Here is a 14,499-nt window from a genome sequence, read left to right as displayed (position 1 = left end):
GTTTATGGTCACTCGTTTAAATTCATTTACGTTCATTTAACCGATGAACATAAATGAACACATTCGTCATCTTAATAAGCGAACATGAACAAGAAAATCCATTCATATAAATGTTCGTGTTTGGTTGAAATAAATGAACGAACAGTAACAATCCTTCTTTGTATTTGTTCGACTTGTTTACAAATCATCATCATCATACTCAGTAAATCCCACTAACAGCAAAGCTAAGTTAGGGTCTGAGGAGGGTAAGATGTAGATAGCCTTACCTCTACCCCGTAGGAATAGAGAAGTTGCTTCCAGTAAGACCCTCAGCTCGATAGTAGTTTTGCATCAAGCCTTGTACATAAGGTACATAACACCCAGCAGCAATTAAGACAAAGGCCGATTAGTGCATGTACTCCCTTGTCTTTCGGCTATCAAAGCCACCACATGATACATGATTAACCATCCCCTCTTTTAACGTTATTTTTACGAAATTAGTAAAATAATGTTAAAATTAGTTCGACTTATTTACAAAACTAATTTCAAAATAAAGATTAGGCTAAAGAAGATGATGATGATAAATTGATTAAACTAGAAGCACAACCCGCCGCGATGCGGCAGGGGGCGAGATTTATATTTCTCTTAAGCCGTGTGGCATTCCATCAAAGTCACAGTCACATCGATTAGATATGGTGTACCCCAAAATATGGTATCCAAGTTTAATACAAAGGTTACGGCTGCACGTTACATGACTAACATTAAGGATGTTATTTACATAACTTGAAAAAATGGAGATTGTCCTAGGCAATGTGGCTTCTTGACCAACGGCTTCCAGTCGCGTTGTTTTTCTAGTGGCCAACTGTTCAAAAGTTGTTTCCCCTTCCTATCATTCCTGATGCCCCTTCTTAGAAGCACTGCTCTGATCTGGAAGTTAAAAAGAGGTTTGTTAGTATGTTTTATGTGTTAGGATATGCCAGTCGTAATAAACCAAAGCATGGTTAGTTACAATTATCACACTCATGTAAAGCCTTTACTAATTTATTGACTGCCAAACATTTATGTTTGGCATGAGTGTATTTTGTTACACGCGAAACTTAAAAGTGGCAGAACCTTGTATGGTCATAACCTATGCTAGTTATGACCTTTATTTGGTACAAGGAGATTGCAAATGTAACGAAGATCCTACGTTTTGTGACTGGTTGTTTTGAGTATCCGGTAGCCACTGCCCCTGGCTCGACATTCTATCTGGTATTAAAAGCTACTTTGAATGCGATACCAGCTCTCCTAAGTCTAGGTTCTTTCTGTTCCCCTAAAATTTCCTATTAAGTTTGCCTAATGTTTTTTTTTTTCAGGGACAAAAACCTAGGGCAGGTTTTCTTAATCGGCAGGCGTCTACTTTTGTAGCAACTCTCTGGCATTATCTTTGTGTAACCTAGTTGTAGTTAGCATACTCTAACATTGGATTAGGAACTATCTAAAGATGCAACTAACAATAGAGATCCTACAACATACTTATCTATATCATCTTATCCGATAATGTTTTCTTCAAAGATGCCGACTTTGTAGCTTATAATGTTTGTCCAAAGCAACGAAGTATTAGATTTGCAATACCCAAAGCACCATACGACAAAGGTAAACCATGCAAGTTATATACATACTGATCCTGCTCATTCTTTCACATAAAAACATCTATGTCTATACCCACATCAGATGGTAACTAAAAAACAACTAATCTAACAACATTGACAATCTCAAAGTAAAAAAAAAATCAATTTTGCCAACAAAAAGACACTATATTATCATCAGCCAACAAACCTAAAATTCAGCCTACTTATAAACCCAACGAAACCAAATTGTATAAAAAATCATTCGGTCTGACTATACAAAAGCAATAATATAAAGGTAATGGAAGTTAAATCTCTATACGACACACACATCATCATCGGTCAACACTCAACACAAAGGCTTTACACTCTACAAACATAACATAAAAAACAACCTAACAAAAACAAACCAAACACTGAACACTATGCAAAACAACAAAGTTGCAACAACAAAATAGTAACCCAAAAGACCTCCAACTTAATCCGAACACCCAAAAACAACAGTGTTAAAAATAAAATTTGAAGACCTAAGACGCCATAAAATTCTAGAAACAAAACTAAATTAAACTACACACACACAAACCAACAAAGAGTATTAAAAGATAGACAACAATGTAGAACCACTCACCCAAATTACGTCGGTGCACCTTTCCTCCCACCAACAAAGACCTCCGTTCGTACACAATCCAAAAGAGATAACTGAAACAAATCACCCAAGACATAACCCGTATGAAATTCAGTAAGCACACAAATGAATCACATAAAATCGAACGAATCTAAAGTATACACACCCAATCGCAGAAGATGCAAAGAAATTCAAACCCATGTACCTGGTACAAATAAGAAACCCAAATTAACAAACATCGAATGATGAAGGCCGGAGCAACATGCAACAAAAAAATGAAGGCAGCTAAGGTTAAACGGAAATAATAAACCACGTCATATGACACGCATAAACAATAAGAGACTTTACATGTAAAAGAACAAAACGTTCAAGCCTTATCAGTAGGGAAAACAGTTTATCCAAGAGGTACAAATACCTTAAGCCAATACATGTTTATATTAATTACCATCCTTTTCTAGCTTGAGTAAGAACCCTCTCAAGTTGTTTTTAAAGATTAAGTAGTTCCTTGACACTAAGTGGTCCAAGATCTTCCCCAAGTAAATGTCTTTAACACATTAAAATAACTTAACAAATATTTGACCGGTGTCTGACGTTTGTTGTTGTTGTCTTAAGGATTAAAGCAGCAACATTGATAGCATTCAAGGGTTATAATGACATTGTAGATAATATGATCAGTTTACAAGGGAGTTAGATATTCAATATACTACCATTATTTCTATAACCTAATTTTTTTTCCTATTTTAAATCTGGGGGATCATCAGATAAACTTTATTCCTACTCATATAATAAATAAAATCCACAGTGAACGAACTAATTTAAAACTCATGAAATAGGAATTTGATAACCTGGTCATTAATTAACGTTAACAACATTTCCTCATTTCCTTCATAATATACATTAACAAATTACATTGAAAATTTTTGAACATTAAAAGAGCTGTAGAAGATCCAAACTTACAGAACTCTCTTTTATGTGTAGAAATCACAACTAAAAAGATATTATGGCGGGTTGTACCTGAAAGTTTGAGGATGGATTTGTAATTTAGGAATTTTTGCTTTGTTTGAGGAAAAGACTGGTGGAGTTTGTTCTGTTGAAGTTTTAGGAAATGATATGTTTGTGCAGAGGTTTCGGCTATTTGTGTCAGTTTTGTTAATTACTAATCTAACATGATTGACCACATCATCGCAAGCAGTCTCTAATTTTAATCGATGTTTTCACCTGCAACAGTTAGTCAATCCGCATGAAATGGTTATCTTATGATTGCACAAACAAAAAAAGATAAATGCACATTTAGGCAATCAATTACTCTCACAATGTCACAGAACTAACTTAACTAATGAATCTAAAGTTAAATTGATAACTTACCATCACAACATTAGTCGACCATAGGGCTAGCATATCTGATGAATACCAGCTACATCACCCACTGGAAAAATCACCAGATCAGTTTACAAACCCACTTGAATTGACCATAATCAAGCTCTAACAGAATACCAACAGAATCGAAATACTATCTCAAATCATAAATTTCACAAAATACCAGAAAGAATTCACGGACTAATACATAAACAGCATAACACCCCGAGAAATAAATCTTAGAAGCAACTTTAGAATGATTACAACTTGAAGAAGCACACATACCAGTGAGTTCGATTTCAAGAACGGAATCCTCTAATGAGGACGAATCGGTGTCAAGAAGAAGCAGGAAAACGAACCATCATCTCTCTATTCTTCTGTTCTCTGTCTGTTACTCCGGTGATGGGCATTAGAAGCGGTTTCCTGACCGGATGAGAACAAATCGTGGTCCACATAACAATAGTCGTCGTCTAAGAAACACGATTTCTTCTTCCAAATTGTCATCATCTTAGCAGTGAAACCCTAGCCGCCGCTAAACCGAAAATCACCATCGTCATCGAGTTCGCAGTGGAACCCTAGCCGGCGGAAATAAATTCTGGTCCCTCCCTTATGAGTCTCCATTACTTTGATGAAGCAAGGGCATAAGCGGTGGGAATAAGACCACGTACACCCAAAGGTCAGTACAACCATAAAAGATATAGTACAAGAATAAACTGCACAAAATACCATTTAAGCAATATGTACAAGAGGCTAATGCTTAGAGATGTTGTAAATTAGAGTATATATAAATTATCCTTAAGTGACAACAATTAAAACTAGAAACATTATAAAACTGACAATTTTCATATATAAAACCTTCTATATCATTTATATAAAATTTAGGTAGCGTTTGGTATGAAAGAATAGAAGGTGGAATGGAATGGATCATTCTGGTGGAATGAAAAGAAAAATGTTTAGTTATCATGTGGTAATGAAATTGAGCATTCAAAAGAAATGTAACTCTTTCCAAATATAACAATTTTCATTCCTTGATAAGGGGTGTTTTTTTCATTCCTTTAAGTAATGAAAAGAAATATATTATTATTATTGTTATTGTTATTGTTATTGTTATTGTTATTGTTATTGTTATTGTTATTATTATTATTATTATTATTATTATTATTATTGAGACAATTATATTTTTGTCTTTTTTCATACAATTGTGTTTCTTATTTCGTCTATTTTTATCTATCAAATTGTACAAAATAATGATTTGTTATTATTATTATTATTATTATTATTATTATTATTATTATTATTATTATTATTATTATTATTATTATTATTATTATTATTATATTTTTATCATTTCAATGTGTTTCGTTACTTCGTTTTTTTTTTCTATCAAATTGTACAAAGTAATGATTCATTTTATTCACATATGAGTAGCCAAACATCACAATGTAATGGAATGAATCATTCCATTCCGTTGCCCGTTCCATTACCTTGTCCATTCCGTTCACTCATCCATTCTATTACCCCATACCAAACAGACCCTTAAGGAAATAAACTGTAGAAATGTATGCAAGAATGAGAGATAGAATGGAATAGACCATTGTGGGGAATGAAAAAAATAGTGTTTGGTTGATCAATGGAATGAAATTGCCCATTCCAAAATGCATTCCATTCCTGCAAGATCATTCAATCTCCCCACCCCCTGCTTTTTTTCCATTCCACTCCTTATTCACCCTTCATTAACAACAACACAACCCACCACCGTTGCCACCACCCAACATCACCACCGTCATCTACCACCGTCGTTTGTCGTCGTCACCCACCTCCGCTGTCACCCACCGCCGTCACAGCTACCACTACGGCCGTCGCCAGCTCCATCCACCACCACCGCCGCCACCACCTGCAACCATGGTTGTAAAAGTCCCGCCTAGGCTCCGAGTACTCGCTACAAGGTAGGCTGTCGGGTCCCGAGTACCGTTCACCTAGGCCCATTACTCCCCGAGTAATCTCCGCCTAGGCCGAGTATTTCCCGAGTACTCCCGAATCCGACTAGGGAGCGCCTAGCGACTTTTGCAACCATGCTTGCAACCCACCGACAACACCACCACTACCACCGCAACCATCACCACCATCACCACCACCTCCGCCACCACCGCCACCACCACCACCGCCCCCACCCGCCACCGCCACCCACCGTCATCGCTGCCACCTCCGATCACCGTCGTCACCCACCTCCGCCATCGCCGTCACTGCCACTACCGATCATTGCTGCTACCCAGGTTCACTAGCACCACCCACCATCGTCGTTGCCACCTCCGATCACCGGTGCCACCCACCTACGCCATCGGCCTCAATCGCCACCGTCGCCATCCACCCTCACCATCGCTGTCCACCGCCGCCACCACCACCCGTCGCTGCCGCCACCACCACCATAGTCATTGTCGCCACCCAGCTCCGCCGTTGTTACCACCCGCTGCCATCACCACCCACCGCCGCCGGTACAATTGCCACCTATCACCGCCCACCACTAGCCACCGCCATCCGATTTTATTCCTTCATCTTTTCTTGCCAACCAAACAACAAAAAGGTAATGATTCATTTTATTTTCACATGGTAAACAAACAAGAAATGGCAAGGTATAATCAATTTCATTACCTCATACATTCCATTACCTCTTCCATTTAATTCCACTATCCATTCTATTACCCTATACCAAACATAGGCTTCTGTTAGCCCATAGCAAACATAGTCTTCAATAAGAGGAATCGTGAAAAAAGTTGGTCTAGACTCTTGATTGTATTATTATAAACATATAAAGCCTCTTAGATCGTTAATTAAAAAAATCACATTACTACTCAAACAATATGTTATTTGTAATTACATATGACATGCTAGTAAATCATATACGAAACTTGGTGAATATTGTTTTTAACCTACCAAATTTTATTATTAAAAAATTTACTCATCATAACCATGACCACACAACCCCAGCAACACATTCATTTACAACTATTATTTAACAAACAGAAAGGAAATATGGTTTGTTAACTATCTTCCTTAATAGAAGATCGTTTAAATTAAAAGTAATAAAAAGTGTATAATCACAAATTTACAATAGTAGCAATTCATGAATGGCAGAGTGATATGTTTTTTGGGATGACTCTCAGCCAATATGACCTTGTTCAGTCCATTTGACCCGTTAGATATAAGAAAATAAACCATAATCTACACACTTTCATGACGACCAATTCAGTAGACAAAGACCCGCTAGATAATTAACATCCGCATATTAAAAACGCAAACCCATAAAATACAAAGTTTTATAAACACCAAAACAACATGTTGACAAAAATAGTACAAAATGATAGGTTCTGATACACCAAAGTAATAATTCGGTACACTCATTCATCCTTCCGCCATGTCTTCTTTGTAGACCAAATCAGTAGAGCATGCAATGGTTCTTGAAGTTGGGAAGATGATGAAGCCATCCTGTAGCCTAAACTCATACATAAAGACTACATGACTAGCCATAGGTGGGGAAAACTGTGTGGTCTTAACCCACAAAACTTGTTCTTAAAACTTTGGAGATTTTTACAAACGTTAATAAAGCTCTGACCATATTATTTTATGAAATTTTATCCAGTCTCATGTGGCAGTTTTACTAGTGCATATTGGTCCCGTAATTCGAATTTGGAGAAATGGAGTACTAGGAGTTATATTCAAACAGATTACCTTTGTGATTGCATATTTTGTAGAATAGTGCTTCTTGCTTCTGCTCAAGTCTTCTATAAAATAATGAAGACAATGAAGATAAAAGATGAAGATTAGCTTCAACATGACTAATAGTTCTAAAACATAAAAATATAGATACAAGAGTCCTAAGTTATTGTCTACTAGATGAGCAAAATGGACCCGGTACCGGTACCGAATTTACCGAACCGGGTACCTTTACGGTACCGACTTTTGACATTTTTGGTACCGGTTCGGTACCGGTATTTACCGGTTTTTACCTTTAAATACCGGTACCGTACCGGTACCGAACCGGAACCGGTACCGAACCGGACCGGGTATATTCGGTACCGGTACCCACTTTTGAGAATTTTCAGTACCGAGCTCATCCCTATTGTCTACTATAAAGACTATAAACATAAATATGTTGATAAAAAGTTTGTGCATACCTGAGTTGTGGCAAATTCATCATGGACGGAAACAAGAGTCGGTTACAGCAAGCTGCCTAAGACATTTGGCTCAATTGGATTCAAGATAACCATTGGATCTAATTTTGTTGTTGAGTAACCCAAAATTTTATCTTAGTCATCCAATTCTCATCATCATAATGTAGGATATACGATAAAGTTTGTAACTTTATAACAATTTTTGATCAACACCAATAAATCACACAGCTTAGAAAACAACACGAACACCAGTAAATAACACATCTTAGAAAACATCTCAATTCCGTTAAAAATGATAAAATTCAAATACGATGACAATTTAATAGATAAGAAAATAAGGATCGAATCGTTAACAGATAAGGTTCTATGAGGCAAAGCATCTGTGAACTTGTTTATACCTAATCTTTTATAAACTTTCCCAAAACCTCCCGTTTAAATCTTAGCTGATAGAAACACCCTTATGAAGATAGTCTAAACCACATAGATCACAAATCACTCGAAGCTATACTAAATGGTTGCGCCGAATTTACAGAAGGTATTTGTACCTTTGCAAATCCCCTCTTTTCAATTATCACTTCTGTGGTTGCAGATTGTTGTGGACAACTGTGTGCTGAGATCGATGATGATAAGTTGCCCCCATCATCACCTGATGTAGAATACATACTATTATTGAGATCTGTGATGAAATTTTTAGAGATAGTGGTTGAGAGGTTGGAGGAGATGCAAAGAGACTAACGATTCAATTAGGGTTAACAAAACTCTACTATTATAACATTATAATTATAACATATAAATAACCAACTATATTTGGCTTCGATGAGTTGTACAATGTGCTTGGGGTGTGTTTCAAAAAAAAATTGTTTTTTTCTTTTTTAACCCAAAGGTTTTCACCTTTTACATTTTAACCCTTTTGCTTTTTTCACTTCTAACATAAAGCTTTAATCTTTTGCAATTTAACCCCAACACCTTTTATTTTCAACTTTACTCCCCCAAAGTTTTCATCTTTCGCAAGTTTTTCGTTTTACATTTCGTTCTAAATTTTGCGAGTTAACACACCACAACGTGCGTGTGAGGTTCAACGTATTTTCGTCAATTTATTCCGTTTGACAGGCGCATTGCAACGCGTCTATTTTCCCCGTTTGACGGATTCATCGCAACGCGCGTATCCTAGATCGACTTATTTATTCATTTCTACGTTTTACGTTTCATTCTAATGTCTTCGCATTAACACACCGCAACGGGCGTGCGTGGTTCAACGATTTTATATCTGCTTTTCGTCCAGTGTTATTTTTTCCTTTTTTATTTTTTTTAGTTTTACGAGTTTTTCCGATGTTGGTGGTCACTAGCTGTGATGTGACATTGGTGCTACTTGGCACGGTTACATGCATATTTTTATATACGTGTCGGTATAAATTTGATTGCTCTATTTTTTGACGTAAACGCTTTCTAGAAACGAGTCAGATCAAATATGATACGTTTTCACTTAAAAAAACCATTTTTACGTGCATATTTTTATGTGTGTTTTCCTATAAATTTGAGTTGGTATACGTTTCAACGTAAACTATTTTGGAAAACGAGTTAGGTCAAATACAATTTGTTTTCGTGGTTTTTATGTATGTTTCGTAAATTTTGTTTTGAACCGACTGGAGTCATATTTTACTTTTCCCTTTTTTGTCTAAAGCTCTAATTAATCCCTTTTGATTACATGTGTCGGTTTTTCCTTTATACCCGCAAATGTTTTCTATGTGTGAGTCGGATCACATGTAATATGTTATGATTGTATGGTGTAAACTTGAATTACAATATGTTCTGATCCAATCGCAATGCTTATATCGGTCACACTAAGCACAATCAGATACGTCGAAACGTATGTTTTCTTATGATTGACGCATAAAATAACATTTGGACTAATCCATTCTATATTTACGGTGTACCCGCGCCGCAACGCGCGCGGGTGTTATTGCTAGTTGTATATTATTCGTGAAAAAAAAAAAGTTGAATTCAAGGTAAAACAAATCTAGTTGATATCAATTTATACTTTATAGGGTTAACAAAACCTCGACTGCTATCGATATCAATTTATTGGGCTTTCAATACAAAGGACTTCCGGTAAAAATGAGCAAAGCCCAACCAAACAATCTATTGTTTCAAATTTCAATTAGATTTTACTAAACTGAATGAATTTCAATGAAGGTTAAAAGGATAAAATATTATGTGCTTAGCTCCTTTTGTACTTTAGAGGATGTGTAGTGTAAGACACAACCTTCATCTTTGCGTGTTTTGCGTTATATGGCAGTTCAGTCAACAATGTGGTATTATGGAGCGTTTTTTTCTAAAATGGGTATAGTGGAGATGTGATCATTGTAGGACATTATATTAAAATGGATGTAACAGAATTAAATAAAAAAAACCCATCAAAAAATGATATTGGCCAAACAAAAAGAAGAATACCGGTCATTGGCCAAACATTTCGAACAAAGGAATTAAAAAAAGCACGCTCAAGACCATTTTTTTTTTGAAAAAAAAACGACTAGGCGGCGGTTTCAAGGCGTTGGGGGACGATTTTTTGAGAAAAAATGCCTAAAAACCCACACTACAGATGATCTTACTAAATAATATTTATGTGAGTATTCTAGTCATGAACACAATACTACAACACATAGAAAATTGTTCTTTTTATCTTTGATTTTTGACTTGAATGTTAATGCAATTCAAAAAGTTAGTTACAACAATCACCTAGGTGTAATTTTTGACTTTAGACTTAAATTTTGGCTTCAATTAGTGTAATACTTCAGTTCCTTAATTTTTTATTTTGAGTAAATTATAGTTTTATACCATGTGGTTAACCCCTAATGACATATTTGCACCATATTTTAAAATTTCGTCAATTTTATACCCTGTCGTTTCATAAAGACATTAATATACCCTCTCTTAACGGTCAACGGTTGTTTTAACTGTTATATTTGTGTGAATTGTCTTTTATACCCCTCCTTTATTATTATTATTATTATTATTATTATTATTATTATTATTATTATTATTATTATTATTATTATTATTATTATTATTATTATTATTATTTACCCTACTTAGTAACAATCATATTTCATTCATTCCCTCCTCCAAATCAAGTTACCCTACTTATCACTCTGATTTTGCAACTAGGGTTCTTCAAGTTACTCAAATTCATTCATTCATTACTTAAAATCAAGCTTCTTCAAACTCCAATCTTCATCTCCATTTATTGTTTCTCTTAATTTCGGAACTAGGGTTATAATTTCATCCCCAAATGACGAAAGACGCGTTATTATCGGTGGGTAATTTGGGGGCCGTAGATTCTCTCTTGGAAGCTTCAATATCTGAAATCTTCCATTTGATTACAGAAACAATAGGGTGTACCGTGTAAACATATTAGTAGGGGTCAACCACAGGGTGTAAAACTACACTTTACTCTTTTTTTTTCTGTTAGATTCATTGACTTTATTATCTTATGTCAAATTGAAATCGAATTTATGAATGAAGTAGTTAAAAAAGAAAAAGAAATTAAACTAGACGCTTTAGTTGGAAAAAAAAGTATCATTTTTAAAATATATAGCAATCACTATAAATAATGCTAAAAATGTGAGCAAATAAATGCCAATTACCAACATCCAATTGAACAACAAAACGTCGAAAATGGTGAACAAATACATGTGGAATACGAAGAAAGGGCCTTTAGACCACCCGTAGTGGCTTACTTGTGGGACGTTTTCTTTGCCTAATATCGTCTAATCACGCCGCGTAACCACTAAGCATGGGTGTGTTTGGTGTTTTTTTGGTTTAGGCATGTTTATAATCACGCTCTTGAGGCAAAATTTTGACTAATCACATGAAGCTTCATTTTTTATGGCCAATAGCTTTTTTGGTTGGTTTTTTATTTAAATTTAATTTTCTACCCCCTTTTAACATAATGCACACATTCCCACTACACCCATTTTAGAAAAACGCCCAATAATACCCCTTGCTGACTGGGCTGCCACATGACGCAAAATGCCCAAGAGTGAATCTTGCCCATTAAGTATATGAGGATAGGGCTACTCTTCAACAGCTGAAGAAGTGTTTTCATGTACTACATCTTGGTCTGTTCACGAGAGACCAGGTTTCCAGAAACCTGATGGTGTTGCATTCAGTACTTCCGTGGAGTTCATGACGATTGTCGAAGATATACATTGAGAAGTTCGGTACTCGATGGAGTTTAAGCTAAAAGCACTAAATTTTTGCTGTTAGATTCGTAAATTTCTTGGTGTTGTTGTTAGATTTTAAAGTTTCGTTGTTCAGTACTCGATGTAATTGTTGATCTTTTAATCCTCATAATGTTGGTGGAGCATTTTATTTTTACTAATTTTAAGGTGAATAAGTATTATTATGTAATTTTTAATATCATCTGATTATTGCAGATCGGTACTTTTGATGTAGAAATGAAATTGTCTCTGAGTTTAATTAGATTATGTTGATGTTGTATCAATTTCTGTTAGTGTATAGATCTGTCAAAGTTAAAGTTTGCCAAAAGAGAACATCTGCTCTAAATCATAATCTGCTGATCTAACGGCTGTTTGACTTGCTACTGTTGCCAACATCTATTATTGCCTAATAGAGCTTTTCGAAGAATTTCCTTCTCTCAATTGTAAATACTGATGCATCTGTTACTTTAACTCTCTGTCAAAGGTAAAGTCTGCCCAAAGAGAACATTTGTTTAGTGGTGATCTTTTGCTAATCTAACGGCTGTTTGACTTGCTACTATTGGCAATATCTGTTGTTGGCTAACAGATGTTCGCAATATCTTTGTCTGCTGGAGTTGCAGAAGCATTTGTTTAATATGTATGTATAGTATTGTTGGTCTTTAAATGAATAGATTTTTTATCTGAGTTATGACTAAATGATGATTGCAAATGAAGCGATTTTTTATCTGAGATTTTTTATCCGAGTTAAAATACATTTAATTTCAAACCACTGCTCTATATTTTAAATGTCAAAGGTCTGGCCCACATTCAAGAGGGCAAACCACTGCCCATCGCCAAGAAAGTATAACTTAGCAGATATTTCCTTTGGCAAACATATACCTTAGAAGTGGTTTTGAAATTGCCAGTAATTTCAAATTCAAAATGCCTGGGGATATGTACTTTGCAATTAATGCACGTCACTCACTCAGTTCTGTCTTATGGTAAAGGTGTCTTATGGTAAATGAAGAGGTTAATTGTAATTATAATAGCGTGTTTAATTTTATACTTTTCCCATGGAAATGCATTAAAAGCCTAACGAGTGTCGCATCATATTCTTTCGTCTGACGATTTATTTAGTAATAACGCCTTCATTGGGTATATAAAATAAATTGGACAGAGGTTTTCATCATTACCGTTTTCATCCATCTACTCAATGTAACACCTCGAAAATTTACATCCTATGATGTATCGACACGTGTTATAAGCTTGAGCGTGTCAATGAATACCATAGAAGGACTAAAGTTGACAAACGTTGAAAGTATGTGAATTCAAGGGTTAAAAATGTCAACAAGGGATAGATATACTTTACAGTAACCCTACATGATGCTCATAGCTTCAAACGAATAAATCATGGACCATACGGAACTGAATGTGGAAGAAAGTGAGAGATTTCAAATTACAGGGGTTAAATGTGTCAACATGTTTAAGTTATACCTCTGAGTGACCCTTTAGCAAACCTGAGGCTTTGTAACGGTAAAATATGCTCACTAGAATGCACGATATAAATTTCGTAAAGTTTCGTTGCTGTATGAGAAAGTTATGACCAAATTCGTTTAAGAAGGGTTAAGAGCGTCAACGTTGAAAGTTATGACTTTTCGGGTAGTAACAAAGTAACCGAGGACTTAACAGATGGGTAAAAGTCTCGAGGCCCTCATACATAAATAAGAAGGGCTCATAATGCAAAGTTACCCCTCCGTAAAGCCAAGAGCCAACTGTAATAATTGAAAAGATTTGAAAAATCTGAAAGCAAGGTTCAGGCGGGCCGCGTGAAGGATAGAAGGACCTTTACGCGGGCCGCGTCAGGTGCCCAGATGCAGAAAAAGTTGGCAGCAGCACTGTTTGGTGTTTTAACCGACTTTAAACCATTATTATGCAGCATGGGCGACCCCTAAACGACCCCTAGGCCTCAGAGACACTTGTTGATGATCTGGGATCCTTTGTAGACTTAGTTGTCATGATCTAATGCATCCAAGATCACTATAAAAGGCCATTGTGTGCAACCATTGTAACTGAAGGATCGTATTCTGACCCAAACGAGTCGTTCAGAGGCTTTCTCCTTGGTTTCAGGTGCGGAATAACAAGAAACTAAGGTAGAAACAGCAGGCAAATCACTTTAACTACTTGTTTTACTGATTTCAAACGTTTACAGCTCAAATCTCGCACCGGCAGAGCTTCGGCACGATATCTACGCAATGTTCCAACTAAGATCGCCTTTAAGGTATTTATAGGGATCTAGGATCGCTTATTGGACAGGCCCAATAAGCGGCCCAAACATGATGACTCATTAGCGGTCCATAAGGATTGCCGTTCGAGCGGTCCAAGCTTGTTACCACTCGAGCGGTTCAGCCTATTAACCTAATGAGCGGTCCAGCCCATTAAATGACCATACGAGCGATCCAACTATTTAATCTGACTCTAAAAGCGGCCCAACTTCTAAAACCTATACATTTCACTATTTCTCGTATTTCGAGCCCAGATCTAACGTTCTAAGACAATGACTCGAT

General features: G+C 36.0%; 1 protein-coding gene and 1 long non-coding RNA gene across 5 annotated transcripts; both read right to left on the bottom strand.

Moving 5' to 3' along the window:
* Positions 1-568: 568 nt before the first annotated feature.
* On the bottom strand, positions 569-4,198 carry LOC110927568. Of its 2 annotated transcripts, XR_004888377.1 has the most exons (6): positions 3,853-4,198; positions 3,577-3,637; positions 3,226-3,429; positions 2,378-2,416; positions 2,215-2,285; positions 569-906 (listed from the first exon to the last, which is right to left on the bottom strand). It is a non-coding gene; the product is annotated as an uncharacterized LOC110927568 (long non-coding RNA). The 2 variants fall into 2 exon arrangements; XR_002585729.2 differs by lacking the exon at positions 3,226-3,429 and having other exon boundaries at positions 3,853-4,194.
* A 2,631-nt stretch (positions 4,199-6,829) lies between these two features.
* On the bottom strand, positions 6,830-8,489 carry LOC110928733. 3 transcript variants are annotated; one of them, XR_002586626.2, is made up of 4 exons: positions 8,282-8,489; positions 7,740-7,837; positions 7,294-7,346; positions 6,830-7,057 (listed from the first exon to the last, which is right to left on the bottom strand). XR_002586626.2 is itself a non-coding variant. In XM_022171769.2 (4 exons), the coding sequence occupies exons 1-4, from the start codon at positions 8,396-8,398 to the stop codon at positions 6,963-6,965; spliced, it is 321 nt and encodes a 106-aa protein (XP_022027461.1). In that variant the 5' UTR covers positions 8,399-8,489; the 3' UTR covers positions 6,830-6,962. The 3 variants fall into 3 exon arrangements, 2 of the variants coding, with proteins under 2 accessions (XP_022027461.1, XP_022027462.1); XM_022171769.2 differs by having other exon boundaries at positions 7,740-7,795; XM_022171770.2 differs by having other exon boundaries at positions 7,294-7,343; positions 7,740-7,795.
* Positions 8,490-14,499: the final 6,010 nt, after the last annotated feature.

Source organism: Helianthus annuus, chromosome 3 (assembly GCF_002127325.2).
Source record: "Helianthus annuus cultivar XRQ/B chromosome 3, HanXRQr2.0-SUNRISE, whole genome shotgun sequence".
NCBI lineage: Eukaryota > Viridiplantae > Streptophyta > Magnoliopsida > Asterales > Asteraceae > Helianthus > Helianthus annuus.
This window is presented reverse-complemented; position numbering and strand designations above follow the sequence as displayed.

Excerpts from the sequence above, each read along its gene's own strand:
- LOC110928733 (XM_022171769.2), bottom strand. The coding sequence starts at position 8,398 with ATGTATTCTACATCAGGTGATGATGGGGGCAACTTATCATCATCGATC. Across the intron at positions 7,796-8,281 it reads AAAAGAGGGGATTTGCAAAG|GCAGCTTGCTGTAACCGACT; the intron begins GTACAAATACCT and ends CAAATGTCTTAG. Across the intron at positions 7,347-7,739 it reads ATGAATTTGCCACAACTCAG|AAGACTTGAGCAGAAGCAAG; the intron begins GTATGCACAAAC and ends ATTATTTTATAG.